This window comes from Garra rufa, chromosome 16 (genome assembly GCF_049309525.1).
Source record: "Garra rufa chromosome 16, GarRuf1.0, whole genome shotgun sequence".
In the NCBI taxonomy this organism is placed as follows: domain Eukaryota; kingdom Metazoa; phylum Chordata; class Actinopteri; order Cypriniformes; family Cyprinidae; genus Garra; species Garra rufa.
In genome coordinates, this window is record NC_133376.1 from 11,187,129 (window position 1) to 11,207,721 (window position 20,593).

General features: G+C 31.5%; 1 protein-coding gene across 1 annotated transcript in view; it reads left to right on the forward strand.

The window, feature by feature from the left end:
- spock1 (SPARC (osteonectin), cwcv and kazal like domains proteoglycan 1) overlaps nucleotides 1-15,682 on the forward strand; it is a 297,486-nt gene extending 281,804 nt beyond the window's left edge. The window contains exons 7-11 of the mRNA XM_073821116.1: nucleotides 8,579-8,695; nucleotides 12,708-12,929; nucleotides 13,043-13,105; nucleotides 13,217-13,354; nucleotides 15,373-15,682. Coding sequence (XP_073677217.1) covers nucleotides 8,579-8,695; nucleotides 12,708-12,929; nucleotides 13,043-13,105; nucleotides 13,217-13,354; nucleotides 15,373-15,563 — 731 coding nt within the window. The 3' untranslated portion in view covers nucleotides 15,564-15,682. The remainder of the gene's footprint in view (nucleotides 1-8,578; nucleotides 8,696-12,707; nucleotides 12,930-13,042; nucleotides 13,106-13,216; nucleotides 13,355-15,372) is intronic.
- Nucleotides 15,683-20,593: the final 4,911 nt, after the last annotated feature.

Genomic DNA, 20,593 nt, shown 5'->3' on the forward strand with positions numbered 1-20,593 from the left:
CGCACGGGGACCTGTCTTGTTTCTCCATGGACGCAAGTGATGGGTAAGACAGCTTTGGTTTCACTCTTGGGAGGGAGAAGATGGGACTGTACCAGGCTGACCGCACTGCCGGAGTCCAGAAGGGCACGGAAAGCCTTCCCGCTGATTTTCACTTCCACTTCCGGAGCTCCTGATGCTAAGTCCGCATGCACGATGCAGCCTGCCAGCCAGGTTTTGGTAGGGGTCGCTGGAGCTTCCGTTGGCATGGGTTCATCCCACGGAGAGGGAGCCGCCGGCCTGCTGAATGGTCGCGGTGTGCCCTCCGGCATGCATCGCTCCTGGACCACCCTCCGGGCGAAAGGCGGCGCTCGCTCCCCGGCATCCCGCTGTTGGGTAGCATCCGCCAACTCCACCGCCTCGATGTACTCTTGCACATTGGTTGGATTCCTCATACTCACAACCTGGCGATGTGAGCGGGGCAGGGCCCGCAACAGGCGTTCAATTACCACGCGCTCCGCTACTCGATCTGCTGAGGGGTTTCTTTCTAAAAGCCAGTGACGTGCCAAGCGGGCGAGCTCGACGATCTGGGCACGGGCGGGGAGACGGGGCTTATACTCCCACTCGTGGAAGAGCTGTGCAGCGCAAATTGGGGAAAGACCCAGACGACCGAGAATTTCATTCTTCACTTCCGTATACTGTTCAGCAGCAGCGGGAGGGAGAGAGAAATAGGCATGCTGTGCTTCTCCGGTGAGAAGGGGTGCCAACGCCCGTGCCCAGTCTTCCTGTGGCCACTCTTCAGCTACCGCCGTGTTTTCGAACATTTGGAGGAATGCCTCTACATCGTCATGGGGTGTTAGTTTCGGCAGTAACCGGGCCGCTTGAGCGCGTGAATCCAGTAGCGGAGCGCGATGGGTGGCGGCAAGCCGCCGGTTCCTGCTCCGTTTCACCCTGACGGTTGGCGAGATGATTTGTTGTTGGCGGATGCTGACCTCTGTGAGCCGTTGTAGAAGCTGGTCCATTTCGGGGGAGGAGCGCATGCCTACTGAAGATGTCCGGGACATGGTGAGAAACAGAAAAGAAAAGTTCACGTGAGGAAACTGAGTTTTTCTGCCTGTTAAAATCTTCACCAATCTGCCTGCATTCTCCACCAGACTGTCACGGGTGGGAAGAAGTACAGGACAGAAAACTCAGTGTTCAGCCCCGGAGGGTGGATTTTTATTAAAAGGAAGATCAAACAAAGTGAAAGTAATATGGTGAGTGAAGTCCGTGTCGGTGCGTGCTCTCAATCCTCGTGCTCTGTGCAGATCCAGTGAACAGTGAAGGGGAATCGGTGCTCAGCTGCTGTCTGTAGAGAGAGGAGAGAAGTCATTAGCGTGTGAGCTCTTTGGAGATCGTTCTCAAAGTGAGTCAGCGGCACACCGCTTATGAGGACGCCGGCTGATGAGCGGCAGCTGAGCCCGATTCCACTGTGATGAGCGTGAGGGCGTTGAGCTCGTTGGTTCGGGACGCTCGTCACAATATATTTAAAAAATATCACTAACCCACTGAAAACTGCACAAATGTAGAGTAAAAACTTTAATAAACAGAAAAATATACAGTACAGACCAAAAGTTTGGACACACCTTCTCATTCATTTGAATGAGAAGGTGTGTCCAAACTTTTGGTCTGTACTGTACATAATCTGTATATGATATCATTAAAATATGTTGTCAAAATATATTTGTAGGATCATTATTTCTGCTTCCATAGAAATCAGTGTGTATTTTACAAACTATAAATATATGGATTTGCTAGTTCGTATGTGTATTTAAATGTCTGAAACCTAAAATAAGCATTAAATGGTTGAAAACACTGAATAGTTGTGATAATATGACAAGCACTCAGCACATCCGATCTGGCTCAGCGCCAGCCAAAGCACCGAAACAGATTTGAATTCAGCAGTTGATCACGTGATGCGGCGAAAGTTCGAATCACACCAGTGTGATCGTATGCTTCTGTGACCAGCCAAGACAAATCACACGGGTGTGATTGTACGCGTTAAAGGGTTAATGATGTTCTTACTACCTTTTTGGGTTTTGATCATGTCAGTTGCATTGCTGTCTATGCAGGGTCATAAAGCTCTTGGATTTCATAAAAATATCAAAATTTGTGTTCCGAAGATTAACCCTTAAATGCATGAATGTTTCGCCAATCATTATTACATATTCAGGTCTTCAGTTATTCAGGTCAGGACGGATGGATCTCTAACTTCTGCATTAGCAAATAACTCAATTGATGTTTTAAGAATGATTACAGAAGAAGAAAATAAAGCATATTTTGTTACCTTTTGAAACTTAGAAGGGTTCAATTCGAGCATCTCCACAGTACATTCAGCATCTGGCTCATATTCGCCATCTTAACTATCATTTTCAATGACTTCAAAGTAAATATTTTAATCGCTGGCAGCTTATTCACCACATCCACCATCAAATAACAATGACATTTTTATTTTATTGCGTGCAGTAATTGCTCTGCAGTAAAGCCATTCAAACCATTTACATTTTTGCTGATGATATTCTTTTGTTTTATGCCTGCGATAATTGTGAGTGAAACATCAGTTCATTATTGTTTTTACAAAAAATAATCAGAAGACAGATATTCTTTTAGATTGTGGAATACTAAGAAAGCTGATGTCAAACTTTAAAAAATGGAGGGAGAGGGTAGTGAATGACGTCCCGAGGTATGCATTTAAGGGTTAATAGAGGTCTTACAGGTTTGGAACAACTTTTCATTTTTGGGTGAACTATCCCTTTAAACTAAATGTTATTATATCAGTAACTGACTTTAATTTTAAATGTATCATAAAACTGTTGTTGGTTCATCATGACAGTATTTAATCAGAAATCTGATCAAAAAAAGACGGATTGCATGTTTGCATAAAGGTGTAGAATATGTTTCTAGCCACACAGACGCAGCACATTTCTATTTCTAGATGTGTCTTTTTTTCTCTGCTCTCAGATCTAGGTGTTTATCTGAGGAACAAGGACAGCGGTGAGCGTGTGTGTGTGTGTGTGTTTGTGTGCGTTATCGGTTTCTATCAGTCAGGTGGCTTATTCTGAAAAGCCATTTCCCTCCTGACACTCGCCAATTTCCAGTTTGCAGCTTTGCGCTGATGTTTGTGGAAATAGAAGTGACATGTTTCTGTCACAAAACTATAACAACACAATTCAGCTGAATTATTGCACTTTAAACACTTCAGCTTGACTCCTGCAGACTCCCACTCCTATACTGAAGTTAAACATGCGCTTGTGTGTAAGTATGGTAATATTTGAAGATGCTTTCACTGAGGTCCTCTCCATAACGGCAGCAGTGTGATTGCACATTCTGTGCGTTCAGTGCTTGTCTATTGTTTGGAGGCTTTGTGTTGTGAATTTGGCAGGCGTTGACAGCGGAGCTGTGTGTTTGTAATGCTGTCTCTCTCTGGTTAAGCTGCAGCGTGTGGCGTTTCATTAGGGTTTATCTCTGTGTAGGTTAATTACATTACAGGCTCGTAAGAGTGCGTACACAACTCACATCAGTCGCCACGGTAACGAGTCCTTTTACAACACTTCATGGTGCTTTACTGCACCATCAAAGCCTTTACTGCCCTTTCTCCTCCTTTATGAAAGTCTTTGTCACATGCAGTCAAACACACTCGCTTGTGCTGTAGAGGTGAAGTGTAATGTCTGCGAAGTTGCTGTCATCAGATGGAACAGTAAAAATAAAGAAAAATTTGTGTTACACACCTCAGGAAGCTGATTTATTGCTGTCTTTTTGGTGGGATGCAGGAGTTGCTCTTTGGTAACTGTATTCTTCTGATGCTTTTAAACTGAAATGAATTTATTTAGATTTTTGTTGTTTTGTTTGGTTTTGTTTTGTGGAGTGATGCAGGAGCCTATTTTTATTTTATTTTATTTTTGGGGGTCATGGTGATGCTGAAGCCTTTTTATTGCGTGTTATTTTATTTTATTATTTAGGTCATGGTGATGCTGAAGATTTTTATTTTATTGAATTATTTTATTTAATATTTTGGGGTCACGGTGATGCTGAATCCTTTTTATTTATTTTTATTCTATTTTATTTTGTGGGGTCATGGTGATGCTGGAGCCTTTTATTTTATTCTATTAATTTTGTGGTGTCATTGCAATATTGGAGGATTTTCATTTTATTTTATATTTATTTTAATTTTTGGGTCATAGTGAGGCCTTTTTAGTATATTTTATTACTTTATGTTATTTTATTTTGTGGGGTCATGGTAATGTTGGAGCCTTTTTCATGTTGTTTAATTTTATATTTTGTTGTATTTTATTTTTTTTATTTTTTTTATTTTTTGGAGTCATTTACTTTAACTTAATTGATATTGTATTTAATTTTATTTTTATTTCGTGGGGTCTTTTTTTAATTCTATTATTATTTTATTCATTTTTTTGGGGGGGGGGGTCATGGTGGTGCTGGAGCCTTATTTTATTTTATTTTATTTTATTTTGTGAGGTCTTGGTGATTCTGTAGAATTTTTTTTATTATATTTTTATTTAGTTTATTTATTTATTTATAAATTATTTATTATTATTATTATTATTATTATTATTATTATTATTATTATTATTATTTTAATATTTTGTGGGGCCATGGTAATGTTGGAGCCTTTTTAATTTAATTTAACTTAATTTATATTGTATTTAAAAAAAATATTTTGTGGGGTCTTGGTGATTCTGTAGATTTTTTTTTTATTATATTTATTTATTTATAAATTATTATTATTTATTATTATTATTTTAATATTTTGTGGGGTCATGGTAATGTTGGAGCCTTTTTAATTTAATTTAACTTTTATTATTTTTTTGTTTTGTTTTGTGGGGTCATGGTGATGCTGGAGGCTTTTTATTATTTCATTTCATTTTATTTTATTTTATTTTGTCGTGTCATGGTAATGTTGGAGCCTTTTTCATTTCATTTTATTTTATTTATTTTATTTTATTTTATTTTTTGGAGTCATGGTGATGCTGAAGCCTTTTAATTAAATTTATTTGTTTTGTTTTAATTTTATTTAATTTTGTGGGGTCTTGGTTTCATTTTGTTTGTTTTAATCACTTTATATGACCTTATGACCTTTTTTAAAACATAAAAACTTTAGCGAACACATTTTACAGACTTTGGTTTGCATGTTGTTTGAAGACAGGGGTGGGATTAAAAAAGTCAAACTTCTTCCCACTCCTTTTCAAATATGCATAGGAAGTTTTTTTTTTTTTATTGCTGTCTTGTTGACATGTTTTTTGCATATTTGAAATAAAATGACAATCAATCAATCAATTAATCAATCAATTAATCAATCAATCAATCAATCAATCAATCAATCAATCAACCATTAGAAAAGCTGTAAAATATCAACTTTTTTTGAGGATAACTGAACCATTATCAAACTATTCCCAGCACTGTATGTGAATATAACTACAGATTGACACCAGCATTACAGATGTTGTATTTTGGTTGAAAATGAAAATTAGGTTGATGTCAATATGATGTTGGCTTGAGACGATTGGTTAGTAGTGGCTTACATTCCCATCACACTCTCAGATTTTCTTCTCCGCCTTTTCAGAGATTTACTGCAGTCGCCATTTAAACAGTTTGAAAGAGTTTCAGTCAGCTGGTTAATCTTCAGCTATTTCCTCAACAAAATCAACAACTTTATTAATGTTTTTCCAGTCCGGCTTATTTACTGGCCACACGCACAGAGAGACACATGCTAAAGGTAATCTCCATAATCCTCCCCACTGCTGCTGCTTTATGAATAGTGTAAACCAGAGTTATGATTGCAATACAGACACACACACACAGAGATATGATCCCATGTATCATAGCACAGATATATCAGCAGAATAGAGGAATTACAGTGCTGTGTTATCTGCTTCCTGCTCAGAGGTGTGATTCACACAACTACCAAAATAATCCAACACTCTCAGATATAGAGACACACAGGATTATATAGAGGAGAATGTGTGTGTGTGTGTGTGTGTGTGTGTGTGTGTGTGTGTGTGTGTGTGTGTGTGTGTGTGTGTGTGTGTGTGTGTGTGTGTGTGTGTGTGTGTGTGTGTGTGTGTGTGTGTTATAGTGCTGTAAGGCTGAATACAGACCAACAAAACAAGACTTTGCATTCAAAATTAAATCGGTTCTTTTGCAGTCAATAGAGTTGTTGCTTCAGCTTCAGGTTCAGCTGACAGACGCTCTGTTTTAAATCATCTTTTAAAAAATAAAATAAATGCATTTGTATGGATTTATTTTTTGTCTATTTTGTTATATATTTAAAACAACTCCTTGCGGCCTTTGATGTCTTTTATTTCTAGCTGTAAAATCAATGTTAAAAAAAAAAGTTTTTACTTTTATATTTTCCATTATCATTTGAGTAAATTTGAAGTAATTTTGTTGTTATTTTTGTAATTTTGTCATTTTTAGTAGATGGGATCATGGTAATATTGGAGCCTTGTTCATTTTACCTTGTTTTTACTATTGTTTTATTTTATTTTATTTTTATGTAGTTTAATTAAGTTGAGTATTTTTTTTTTTTTTTTTTTTTAAGTTTTATTTTTTTTTTTTTTGTGAGGTCATGGTAGTATTGGAGCGTTTTTTTTGTTTGTTTGTTTGTCTGTTTTTTTATTATTTTTTTATTTTTTTTTTTATTTTTTTTTTGTGGGGTTATGACGCTGATATTTTATTTTATTTTTAATTTTATTGTATTACTTTATTATAATTGATTTTTTTGTGGGGTCACAGTAATATTTAATTTATTAATTTAAACTATTATTTTATTTTTGCTTTTTTATTTTTTTTTTTTTTTATTGTTGCTGCTGAGACCATTTTCATTTCATTTTATTATTTTATTTTATTTTATTTTATTACTTTATGTTATTTTATTATATTTTATTTCAATTTATTTAGTGAGGTTATGGTGCTGCTGATTCATTTTATTTTTTATTTATTTTATTTTAAATTAATTTAATTTATTTTATGTTTTATTTTATTTTGTGGGGTTATGATGCTGCTGGAGCCGTTTTCATTTTATTTTGTTGTATAACTTAATTTTATTTCATTTTATTATAATTTATTTTATTTTATTATTTTGTGGGGTCACAGTAATATTAATTATTTTAATTTATTAATTGAATCTATTATTTTTATTTTTGGGGTTATGTTGCTGCTTAGGTCGTTTTTATTTTATTTTATTACTTTGTTGTTTCATTATATATTTTTTATTTTATATTTTTTATTATTATTATTCTTTAATATATACTTTTTGTGTGTTCACAGTAATATTAGAGCCTTGTTCATTCGGTTTTACTTTTTTATAGTTTTATTTTATTTTATTTATTTTGTGGGTTCATGGTGATGCTACAGCCTTTTTATTTGTATTACTTTTAATATTAAAATAATAGTATTATTATTTTAAAACTTTTAGTATTTTATTTTTTAAATGTAACCATTAAAGTTGTATTTAATGGAATTGATTTCAATTAATTAGACATGCTTTTTTATTAATATTTCTTATAGATAGATAGACAGACAGACAGAGTGCTGTTTTTATTGAAAATGTAAGAAGTTCTCTAGTCAGGATCTCCTTAACTGGACTGTGAGGTATACTTTCTGTGTAAACAGGATGTTAGTGTTATTTTTCTAGTTTCTCAGTAGTTCAGTTCTGAATTATGCTTTCGTGTTAAACCATCCAAATGTCAATTAATTCACAGGAAGTCAGGTGACCTTATTCCAGCATGGCAAATCACATTGAGAAAACAACATCATTTTATTCATGTAGTTCATTTGGAGCAATTCTCTGAAACAAGCCCCCATTATGGCGAAAACTCACATTCTCATTACAGTGAAAGTGTCAAACAGCCGCCCTGCGGCGCTCCTCAATTCCTCCTTGTGAATTCAGACATGTCGATTCAGATGAGAATTAATTTAACACATGACCTCCATGTTTGTCAGAAACACTTGCTTATTCGGTCTGGCGTACTCTCCTGGGCTTTGGGTAGAAAATCACTGACATTTGTGAGGTTGAAATTACCTTAAACCCTCACAAAAAACAATTACCATCTGAATAAAGCTTTTGATTTTATTCCACTGAGGTTTCCCCGCTGTTTCAATCACTCACGCAATTTGTAATAACAGAAGAATCACATATGAGATCTTCATATCTCTGTTTCTTCGAGATCTCTGAGCTCAAACATGATTTCAGCTGCTATAGCTCTAGACTCTAATTAGACAACTCATTACTCTTTCAGTTGAAACATATTTTATTGACCGTAAAAGTGAAAGTTTCCAGAGTCGTGAAGGAGAAACTTTTGAGTATGAAATGTTCTTCTGATCTCTGACCTGTGTGTGTTCAGTCTCTCTGTACAGGGACTGTAATTGTTTCTTTGTAAATAAGTTTGTAAACAGAAATGAGTGTTGTTTGAAGAGCTGAATGTAATCAGAGTTCCTCAGTTGTGTGTCTGTGTCTCCTGCACGACTATTGTGAAGTCAGACTGATAAACGTATCATCTGCACACAGTCATGCTCATTTAATTGTGTGTGTTGTGTGTTTCTGTAGGCTGCAGCGATGCTGATTTGAGAAGTTTAGCGTCCAGACTCAAAGACTGGTTTGGCGTTTTGCACACGGATGCCAACAGAGACTTGAAGAGCAGCACGAGTGACATTGCACAAGGACGTAAGTGTGTTTGCATACGGTAAACATGTGTTCAGTTGAAGCCACTTTACTACTATACAACTACTTTATTAATGCTTTTCTGTCCACTATATCTTATTTATCTTTATTTTACTGATTTATTGTACTTGTTGGAACCAATATATCACTTAGTGTACTACTGCCAATTTCTGTGGAAGTCTGCAGAGTTTCACCTACTTGTCTTGAAACAGTAATGTTGCCATTGCAACTTACTAAAATAAGTTTAGAGTGAAGTAATAAACTTATGAAAATTAAAATTAAAAGCTGCAGATATTCTGTCTGATCTGAAAAAGAAAAAAAAAAAGGATTTGTCACAATGTTGGAAATTTTCTATTTTTCAAATATGTGAAGATCTGATTTCCACAGAATTTGTAGTAGTACATGAAATGTTGTGTTTATTGTGTTATATTTATTGGTTTTAACAAGTAAAATAAATAATTAAATAAGTGAATCAATGAATGAACAAACTAACTAACTAATTAATTAATTAAGCTCAGGAAACTTAAGGGAATTCACTTTTACAGTCAATAAAATGTTTCAGACGTTAAAGTAGAAATGTTAATTAACTAATTTACTAAAGAAGAACATATTACTGTAATAATACAAGTGAATACGTGAATAAATAAATGAACAAACAAAGTAGAAATGTTTAGAAATGTTACCAACTAACTAAAAAGCTGAATTACCAAAAAAGAACATACTAATGTTACTGCAGTTGGTAATAATAATAATAATAATAATAATAATAATAATAATAATAATAATAATAATAAAAGTTAAAAAGTGAATGAAGGAACGAACGAATAACTAAATAAATAATAAACTAAAAAATGACATAATATTAATCTAATAATAATAATAATAATAATAATAATATTAAAAAATGTAAATAAGTGAGTGAATGGCTGAATAAATAAATAAATAAATAAATAAATAAAGTTTTAAAATGTTTAGAAATGTTGTCAACTAATTGAAACGCTGAAGCATACTAATATTACTGTAGTCGTAATAATAATAGTTATAATAACAGTTAATAAACAAATAAATAAATAATAAACTAAAAAGGACAATATTAATGTGATAATAATAATATTAATAATAAAAGTTAAGTTAGTGAATAATTAAATGATAAAAAAAAAAATTATAATTGAAAAGCTAAAGTACTAAAAAAATACTAATATTACTGGAGTCATAATAATAATAATAATAATAATAATAATAATAATAATAATAATAATAATAATAATAATAATAACAGTTAATAAACAAACTAATTAATCATGTCCTTTTTTGTTTATGATATTAATGTGATGATGATAATAATAATAATAATAATAATAATAATAATAATAATAATAATAATAAAATTAAATAAGTTAGCGAATAATTGAATGATAAAAAATAAATAATAATTGAAAAGCTGAAGTACTAAAAAACATACTAATATTATTGTAGTCATAATAATAATAAAATAATAATAATAATAACTGTTAATAAAAAAATAAAAAAATAATAAACTAAAAAGGACATTAATGTGTTAATAATAATAATAATAACAACAATAATAATAATAATAATAATAATAATAATAATAATAATAAAAGTAAATAAGTTAGCAAATAATTGAATGATAAAAAAATGCAACTAAAAAATATATATTTTTAATTTACCCTTCACACACATCTATATTTATATTTATTGTGTTATATTTATTGGTTTCAACAAGTAAAACAAATAAGTAACAAATAAACAAATTTTTTTTTAAATGAAACGTCAACCAACAGAAAAGCTGAAGTACTAAAAAATAACATATTTCTGTAGTAATAATAATAATAATAATAATAAAAGTTTAAAAGGTGAATGAATGAATAAATAAATAAATAAATAAATAAATAAATAAATAAATAAATAAATAAATAAATAAATAAATAAATAATAAACTAAAAAAGAACAATTACCGGAATAATAATTATAAAAGTAAATACGTTTATGAATGAATGAATGAATGAATGAATGAATGAATGAATGAATGAATGAATGAATGAATGAAAAACATTTTAATTCACTATTCACTCAGTTCTATATTTCTATATTTATATTTCTGTGTTATATTTATTGATTTCAACAAGTAAAAAGAGAATAGTATAGAATAGAAATGTTGTTAACTAACTAAAAGCTGAAATACTAAAAAAAATACTGTAGTGATAATAATAATAATAATAATAATAATAATAATAATAATAATAATAATAAATGTAAATAAGTGAGTGAATGGCTGAATAAATAAATAAATAAATAAATAAATAAATAAATAAAGTTTTAAAATGTTTAGAAATGTTGTCAACTAATTGAAACGCTGAAGCATACTAATATTACTGTAGTCGTAATAATAATAGTTATAATAACAGTTAATCAACAAATAAATAAATAATAAACTAAAAAGGACAATATTAATGTGATAATAATAATATTAATAATAAAAGTTAATAAGTTAGTGAATAATTGAATGATAAAAAAATAAATTATAATTGAAAAGCTAAAGTACTAAAAAAATACTAATATTACTGGAGTCATAATAATAATAATAATAATAATAATAATAACAGTTAATAAACTAATTAATCATGTCCTTTTTTGTTTATGATATTAATGTGATGATGATGATGATAATAATAATAATAATAATAATAATAATAATAATAATAAAATGAAATAAGTTAGCAAATAATTGAATGATAAAAAATAAATAATAATTGAAAAGCTGAAGTACTAAAAAAACATACTAATATTATTGTAGTCATAATAATAATAAAATAATAATAATAATAATAACGGTTAATAAAAAAATAAATAAATAATAAACTAAAAATGACATTAATGTGTTAATAATAATAACTATAACAATAATAATAATAATAATAATAAAAGTAAATAAGTTAGCAAATAATTGAATGATAAAAAAATGCAAATAAAATATATATATTTTTAATTTACCCTTCACACACATCTATATTTATATTTATTGTGTTATATTTATTGGTTTCAACAAGTAAAACAAATAAGAAAAACAAAAAAACATTTTTTTTTTTAATTAAACGTCAACCAACAGAAAAGCTGAAGTACTAAAAAATAACATATTTCTGTAGTAATAATAATAATAATAATAATAATAATAATAATAAAAGTTTAAAAAGTGAATGAATGAATGAATAAATAAATAAATAATAAACTAAAAAAGAACAATTACCGGAATAATAATTATAAAAGTAAATACGTTTATGAATGAATGAATGAATGAATGAATGAATGAATGAATGAATGAATGAATGAATGAATTAATTAATTAATTAATTAATTAATTAATTAATTAATTAATGAATGAATGAAAAACATTTTAATTGACTATTCACTCAGTTCTATATTTCTATATTTATATTTCTGTGTTATATTTATTGATTTCAACAAGTAAAAAGAGAATAGTATAGAATAGAAATGTTGTTAACTAACTAAAAGCTGAAATACAAAAAAAATACTGTAGTAATAATAATAATAATAATAATAATAATAATAATAATAATAATAATAAACTGAATAACTGAATGAATGAATGAATGATTAAATAAATAATAATTTTAATTCATGCTTCACTCACTTCACTCTTTATTTTATTTTGTTTTATTTCTGTTTTATTTCATTGTTAATTAAGATAGTTCTATATAGTTTTGTTTTTATTTTAGTTTTAGGTAGTTTATTACTTTAGCTTAAACTTGTTTTAGTTTCTTGCCAAGGCAACATTTCTAATTTTCCAAAACATATTATTTATAATTATTTTACTTTTAATTAATTATTTTACCTGTTAAAACCAATAAATATAACACAAAAATAATGAATTTAAAAGATTATTATTAATATTATTATTTATTTTACTAATATGTCAGTCCACCAGTGTGAACCTGACCATCTCTCTCTCTCTCTCTCTCTCTTTGTCCGGTAGGTTTTGACACCAGCATTTTGCCCATCTGTAAAGATTCCCTCGGGTGGATGTTCAACAAGCTGGACATGAACTATGACCTTCTGCTCGACCAATCAGAGCTCAGCGCCATTTACCTCGACAAATACGAGCTGTGCATGCGGCCGCTGTTCAATTCCTGCGACTCCTTCAAAGACGGAAAGCTGTCCAACAACGAGTGGTGCTACTGCTTCCAGAAACCTGATGGTCAGTTTGCAAAAAAATCATAGAATATACATTATATTTGGGAACATTTCGCAGTGGGGATCCAAATAGAAAAGTCCCAGGTACTAGAAACAGTTTCAAATGTGTTTCTCCAGGCATGCCGTGTCAGAACGAGATGAACAGGATTCATTCTCAAAGCCGAAAAAAGACTCTGATAGGTGGGTGGATTTGATGAACAGCTGTTAGCTCCTCCCCCTGAATCCCTCTGGACCAATCAGCATCGATAATCCTGCATGAAATGACTTGTTGTTCTGTCTGTGTGTCTGTAGGGGCGTATGTGCCACGCTGTACTGAGGACGGGTATTTCAAGGCCACTCAGTGTCACGGCAGCACCGGTCAGTGCTGGTGTGTGGACAAATACGGCAATGAGCTGGCAGGATCCCGCAGACAGGGGAACCCTACCTGTGGTACAGACACTAAAACACACATATCACATACACACACAGCCTAATCTGTGCTTCACACACCACTCTTGCTTACATTTTATCTACATTACAGTATTTGGTAACACTTTACAATAAGGCGTTATTCGTTAACATTAGTTATTGTATTAATTAACAGTTTATTATGCTATTTATAAATGTTTGTTAATGTTAGTTAATACAAATACAGTCGTTTGTTGTTTGTTAGAAATGTTGATAGAAATAATAATAATGATAATATTTTTGTAAGAAGAAGAAGAAGAAAAGTTAATGAAAGTTAAGTGAATTAATGAATGAATAAATTAAATACATAAACTAAAAAAGAACAATATTATAGTAGTAATAATAAATATTAATAATAAAAGTAATTAAGTGAATTAATAATTGAATGGATAAATAAATAAATAAACAAACAAATAAATAAATAAATCACCCTTCACTCAGCTCTATATTTATATGTATAATATTACTGTAGTGTTAATAATAATAATAATAATAATAATAATAATAATAATACAACTAAATAAGTGAATGAATAAATGAAAAAACATATCAATTCACCCTTCTCTCAGTTCTATATTTATATTTATTAGGTTATATTTATTGATTTCAACAAGTAAACAAATAAGTATTAAAAAAGGAAATAATGATAGAAATAATAATAATATTTTTGTAAGAAGAAGAAGGACAGTTAATGAAAGTTAAGTAAATTAATGAATGAATAAATTAAATACATAAATAAATAAACTAAAAAATAACATTACTGTAGTAATAATAAATATTAATAATAAAAGTAAATAATTGAATAAATAAATAAATAACAAATTAACAATTAAAGAAAAAAAATGGAAAACAGAATTTGGTGAAAATAATACTGAATTTGGCAAGAAAAAAAACTTTTTTCATAGGGCAATAAAAAATTTTTGTTAAACCTTTCATAAATTGCTGCTAAATTGTGTAAGTTTCATGATTTCAGTTAATTAGACATACTTTTTTTTTATTAATATTTTTGATTGATAGATAAAATAAAATTGTTGTTAAAACTTTAAGTTGTTTTTTTCTGATTTATTCAGCTTTTATTGTGGGGTTATGGTGATGCTGGAGCCTTTTATTTTAATTTTATTTTAATTTTAATTTTAATTTTAATTTTAATTTTTATTTTTATTTTTATTTTTATTTTTATTTAATTTAATTTAATTTAATTTAATTTAATTTAATTTAATTTAATTTAATTTATTTTTGAAATGTAACCATTTAAGTATTCAGAAAATTAATGGAAAACACAGAATTTGGTAAAAATAAAACTGAATTTGGCCAAAAAAAAAAAAAAAAAAAAATATATATATATATATATATATATATATATATATATATATATATATATATAATAGGGCAATAAAAATTGCATTTTTAGTAAAATAAAATTGTTGTTAAACCTTTAATAAATTGTGTAAGTTTCATTTCAATTAATTAGACATGCTATTTGATTTATATTTTTATAGATAGATAGATAGATAGATAGATAGATAGATAGATAGATAGATAGATAGATAGATAGATAGATAGATAGATAGATAGATAGATAGATAGATAGATAGATAGATAATAATTGTAGTACTCCAACTGTTTTCAGTTAGCTGCAAAAGCAACAGTTCTAATTTTAATTTAAGTTTTTTTTTTTAAGTTGTCATCTAAAATGTATATTTAATTTAATTTCAGCATATTTTAAAAACGCTTACAATAGTTTGAGATTTACTTAACAATACCAACACTGATATATACACACATTTTGATTCCTGCAGCAAACTCCAGCTATGTCTGTGTGTGTGTTTCTGACATCTAAAGCTGCATTATTCAACAGTGTTTCTTGAGTTCTCTGTCAAAATGTATAAAATATCATATTTTATATATAATAAATGATCTTCCTCAGAACACACACGCGCACCCGCTATCTATCCGCCTGACACCTTCTCTTTCATCTCCCTCTCTCTCTCTGTGTGTAGAGGAGGATCAGGAGACGTCTGGAGATTTCGGCAGCGGCGGCGGCGGGGTGATTCTACTGGACGATCAGGAGGAGGAGTCTCCGCAGCGTGGGCGGGGCCGACAGAAAGAGAGACGGGCTCGACTTCACCCCCGCGGGGCGATCGAGGACGACGAAGACGGAGAAGACGACGAGATGGGCTACGTCTGGTAGCTCCGCCCACCCATCTTCCGCTAACTAACCAGGGACCCATGTTAAAATGCACAGTTCTGAAGCCATTCCAGCTCCGCCCCCTCCAGACACGCCCCCTTCTTCTCATCCTGGACCTAAACTTGTCCTTCTCATCTTCTCTTTCTCTCTTTCCTCAGCCGCCTCTTCATGTTCTGTCCTCTGTTTTCCCTCGTTCAAACACTCCCGGATCGCTCTCTCTCGCGTATTCTAGACCGGCTCTAGACGGTAGACGTGCATGACGAGATTGTTCAGCATTTCGGGGGCTTCTTAAACCAGTTCTACATAGGATCTTTTTAAAAGGGTTGGTTCTCAGTGGTGATATGCATGAACGCCACTGCCGAATGCAGGAGACGACGTCTGAGACCTTCGAGGGCGAGGATCAGGTGGGCTTAAGCCAAACGCGCTCTACAAGACCCAAGCTCATCGCGCTTTCATGTTTTAAATCTGCCACAAGAGGCCGCGGATCGAAGCGAACTCGCACCGTTGATGTTCGCTACTCACAGATGCTACGCTACTAGTTCAAATCTAAAATCTGAGGTGATGAGATTGCGGGATTGGTTTTTATTTTCTTTTTGCTGCATGCAAAACTGACCTGAAGCCTTTTGAATGAGTTGGTGTGGGAATGAGAGAGGGTTGATCTTCTAATTAATGCATGTAGACTGTGATTAGTTGAGTATAATGGGCACAAAAACTGTGTAAATGTGCAGAGCGATGAGCTTCAGTCGGGTTGTGTGCGCTTGACTTTATGCTGCTTTCACGTCAGTTCACAATTACTGTAATTATAAGTTGCAAAACCCATGCATGTGATTGCGAACTTGTAGTTTAACTTCACTGCTAAAAGTGCTGCTCTTCCTCAGTGCTTTTGTCTCGTTCTAATGCAGTTCAAGTGAGTTTATCAAGTGTTTTATTTGATTTCAGCTTAATTTAAATGACTGAAAATCATTTCTAATAGTTTTAGTAATTTTGTCATTTTTATTTGTTTTATAATTATTTTTTACAATTTTAAAATCAGTGGATAACTAATATTTTTTATTTATTTATTTAATAGTTTTTGTTTATATAAAATATGTGAGTGTACTGTGTACATTTATTATGTGTGTATATAAAGACACATACATACAGTATATATTTTTCAAAAATATTTACATGTATATATTTATATTAATATAATTGATATTATATATAAATATATTTAATATTTAAAAATCAAATATTTTTCTTAAATGTATACATGCATGTGTGTGTATTAAAATATACATAATATATATAAATAAATTAAAATTTTCATAATTTTTATTTTTTTTATAATTCATTTTTACATTATAAAATAAATGGATGATTAATATTATTAAATAATATTAATAATGATTTATTTCAATATTTTTTTTGTGTGTGTGTTTTTTTAGTTTAGTGATTTTAGTACTTTAACCGTTAAATTTAGTCCAGTTAGTTGCCAAAGCAACATTTCTAGTTTTTCATCAAGTGTTCATATTTAATTTTATTTCAGCTTAATTTACATTTCTGAAAATTATTTCTGATAGTTTTAGTAATTTTTTAATGTGCTTTTGTCATTTTAATTTTTTTTAATAATTAATTTTTACATTTTAAAATCAATGGATAATTAATATTATTAAATAATATACTATAATATTTTATATATAGCCTTCTTGTTGTTGTTTTAATTAACGTTTTCATTTATTTCAGTTAGTTACCAAAGCATCTTTTCTTATTTCCATTTACTAAACATGCAGAATGACATCAGATATTGAATTTATGCTTGAAAAGAACAAATATCTGCTAGTGGGGTCAGAAAAATACTCTTCATTTTAATGGTCTTGACTTCAAGATTAATTTATGACCCTAAAAGCAGATATTTGTTCTTCCTTCAAGCATAAACTCATGTAATTTTGCTGAATTTCTCTGAAAACAAGATTTGAAGTGAGTTTATGCTTAAAGCAAGAATAAATATCTACAAATGGGGGCATCTCCAAATCATCTTGTAAGTTTATTTTTGACCCCATTAGCAAATAAGTGTTCTTGTTTTAAGCATAAACTTCTAAAGCTTTTCAAATTTAAGCAGAAATATCTCATATCTCAGAAAACAAGACTTAAAGTCCCCATGAAATCATGGGCACAATAAATGTATTTATTTATATTTTGAATATGTAAGCTATTGTGCTCCAAAACAAAGACAAAATTCAAGTTTACAGTATATAAGCATTCAACTTACAATCTCTAACTTCCACCAATACGAATCAACGATTTTGATGACATCACCCTGCACTCCAGCTTCTCGTCAAAATTTTGTCCAATCAAATGCTCTCTAGAATCCGAAGTGCCCCGCCCCCTACACATTAAAAACCGAGCTCAATGGCTTTGGCCAAAACTGTGATATAAACTAAATGCTATTGGCCTTTTAAAAAAGGAGGCGGAGCTGGTTGATATGTCCAGCCTTGTATTCCACTTTGAGTTGAAATGACGTCAAAACATACACTGATAAAAATTATTTTGTGGTAAATAAATAATACAGAAAAACAAATGTAATTTCTACATTAAATAATTAAGTTCAGGCAAGAATTTCAATATTAGTACTTAATTTAAGCTTGTAGAATATAAAATGTAAACTTATAAGTATATTTTACTTGGAATTGTTTGTTATTTTTAAGTAAATATCAAATTCATGATCCCGTTCATGCACTTGGTCATGAATAATCATTAATGTTAAATTTTTCAGCTGTTTTCGAGATGTATTTACACTGTTTAATGGTTGCTTTTGTTGTTAGGTTAAGTAACTTGCTGTTTCGTAACATCTAGAGTTCGTTTTCTCTTCAAAATGACCCATTCATACTCATACTCAAAAACTATTCACTGATTGTTACCATCATTGTGTATCATGTTTTGTATCAAGTATTGATTTCTCTGTGTTCATTGTGTTAGTAACATTGAGTCAACATATAATCTGCTTGCTTACGTACATGTTTGTAAGTGAACCACATGGTTTAATGGCATCTTTCAGTGCTATGATGTTTGAGTAAAGTTTACAAACTGTGGTTGAGTGAATTGTACTTGAAGACTGCAGGGTAAACTTAAAATAATTAAGTAGAATGACTCATCAAACTAACTGCACACATTAAATTTACTTATTACTTATTGCTAAATTTACTTAACTTAGTTAAGTAGATTTTACTTAATTCCAAGCATGAGAGCATGTTCTAGTGCACCCCCAAAACAATATAAAGACTTTGTAAAAGAGCATAATAGAGGATCCCTTTAAATTAGCCTATTGTAATGATCATGCCGAGTATTTTGATTTATGTTGAAAACCTACATTTTTGAACTCCTCCTAGACTGTTGGTCCGATTTTCATCAAATTTGACTCAGATTATCATCAGACCATGCTGGCAAAAAGTTATAGATTTAAATAATGGATTATGAATTTTGCTTTAAAAAATGTGCGTGCAAAATCTTGCAAAATAAAAATTGAGTACATTTACTTATTGCTTTTTTTCAGTGTGGAATACTGCTGTGTGTTTCAAAGCACTTCAGTGGATCTTTAATATCTTACGTCATTTTAGATTTGGAGTAAATGCATCTTGTTTGTACTGGAAAACGAGACAAAAATACTGAGGAAGAACATCACCATATGCAGTGTTGACATCATGTAAAACAACCAAAATGACAACAGTTATTTGACTGCCTGTTTGATATGACTTTATTTTATTGCAGGCAGTATCGCCTGGAGCGCTTCTTTTGTTTTTCAATATTTTCCACAAGAAGCTGAACAAAAGTTCATGTATTTACTCTCACGGATGCCATAGTAGAAAAATAACATCTGTGTCCAAGCATGTGAACAGAATCTGGTAATTGCAGTAATTCCGACCCGATGTGAGCGCAGCATTGAGCAAGCCGGCCATGAGCCTGATATTATCGTCTGTTTGTTGTTTTCAGCTGATGATTTGGTTTCAAAGTCCTTCATTCTGTTTTGTTCTGTTTTTCTCTCACCGTCTCGGAGTGTTTAAGTGGATCGTGACCTTTGCGTCGGCTCTCTGTGCGATACGTTCGCCGAAGCTCGAGAGTTTCGGCTTGACAGAATTCAGAAGCAATCAAACGGCTCGTCGGCCTGACCTTTTCAAACCATTACCGAGCGCTTCGAAAAACAGAAGGCGAATGAAACAGCGTGACGGCTGTCGGCAGATGAATTTGCCATCGTTAGCGCATCCGTGAGACTCTGGGCCCTGGAGTCACGTCCGCCTGCGATCTTCACCTCATCCTGCATTCGTCATTTGATCAGAAATACTTTGATCTGACCCGATATGTCAAGCTTAAACAGTTTTATAAGCACACGTGAGGTTCATATGGCTGAGTCGAGGCCTTCTGACAGGCATCACGTCCTCCCCTTGCTGTTTTTTGCTTTTGATTTGCATACAGTTCTGAGTTTCTCACTTTTAGTCCATCTCACTCGCTCAGCAATCCCGCAATCCCCCGCTCGGCTCCTATAGAGAAGGAACCGGCGATGCACCGCTGTTAGACCGGATCGGATGATCCACGATTCTCAATCATAAACACTGCGGAAGAGTTTAGTGCTGATATCAGATCACAGCAGCTTAGTTCTGTTCCTCTGACTGTATTCGCACACTCGTTTCTCATCTTTTTGGCACGTCTTTTCTCGCTCATGTCAGCGGAGAGTTCTCCACAGAAGGAGACGTCTCGCTCGGTGATCATAGACACCACTGCTGATGGATTATACGAGGCGTTTCGCGCCCAGAGGGGAAGTTTCTGGGTGCTCCTGAGGGATTATGGATAACAGAGGAACGAACTGATGGGCTTATGGCTTCCTAACACCTTTTTATTCTCTCCTTTTTTTTCCCTGTGTTCCTCATCTCACCTTTTCATTCCCATGTAAACTGTGGTTTATCTTAGAGTAGGAGACACATTTAATAGATAAAGAGGAGCAAATAATCTGACAAAAATCATTTACTCACCCTGATGTTGTTCCAAACCCGTATGAACAG